The sequence below is a fragment of the Penaeus monodon genome, chromosome 24 (assembly GCF_015228065.2).
Source record: "Penaeus monodon isolate SGIC_2016 chromosome 24, NSTDA_Pmon_1, whole genome shotgun sequence".
NCBI lineage: Eukaryota > Metazoa > Arthropoda > Malacostraca > Decapoda > Penaeidae > Penaeus > Penaeus monodon.
In genome coordinates this window covers 4,702,932-4,703,543 of record NC_051409.1, presented here as the reverse complement: position 1 = coordinate 4,703,543, position 612 = coordinate 4,702,932, and the positions used below count along the sequence as shown (strand labels likewise).

Here is a 612-nt window from a genome sequence, read left to right as displayed (position 1 = left end):
ACCATAAAAAAAATACACAGATACATACACCCACACCCCACCTTAACCCTAGGCAGAACTCACAGGCTTGGAGGGGTGTTCTGACGAGAGGTGGTCTTTGAGGTGTAAGACAGACCATTCCGTGTTGCAGTCAATGCGGTGGTCTGGGACGCTCTGATTGGCTGCCTTGATGATGAGGGTGACGACTCCTTTCGACATCTCCCCAGTTTACTGATATGAAGGAGCAACTATTATAAATTTGGTAAAGGTGGCAACAACTTTTTATTTTTATTTTCAAGATTGCACACAGCTGGGGCAGCAGTTAGGATAAAGGCGATTTACAAAACGTTTCGACGGCGGAGCACTATTGCCCCTCAAATCACATATCAGGCAGCAATTAAAATAAAACTGCCCTATAGCTCTGTCTATTCTGCCACGATAAGGATATTCAACAATTCCGATAAAACCTCAAGAGTTGCCAACCAACGCAATTTTTTTTAGTCATTATTGTCTCCTTCATAATCATTCAGAAAAGGAGATTTTCACTCATTCCTTCATATCTGCTTATCTAGCACTTGCTAAACTCCCACAACCTTACACTTTATGTACAAAAACAAACTCTAACTTTAAATT

The 612-nt window shown here is 41.2% G+C and overlaps 1 protein-coding gene across 1 annotated transcript in view; it reads right to left on the bottom strand.

The window, feature by feature from the left end:
* The window catches only part of LOC119588491 (homocysteine-responsive endoplasmic reticulum-resident ubiquitin-like domain member 2 protein), a gene marked incomplete in the record, with an annotated part of 11,397 nt that overhangs the window by 7,168 nt on the left and 3,617 nt on the right, over window positions 1-612 (bottom strand). Inside the window, 1 exon segment of the mRNA XM_037937135.1 lies at window positions 64-210. Within this exon segment, the coding sequence (XP_037793063.1) occupies window positions 64-198 (135 nt within the window).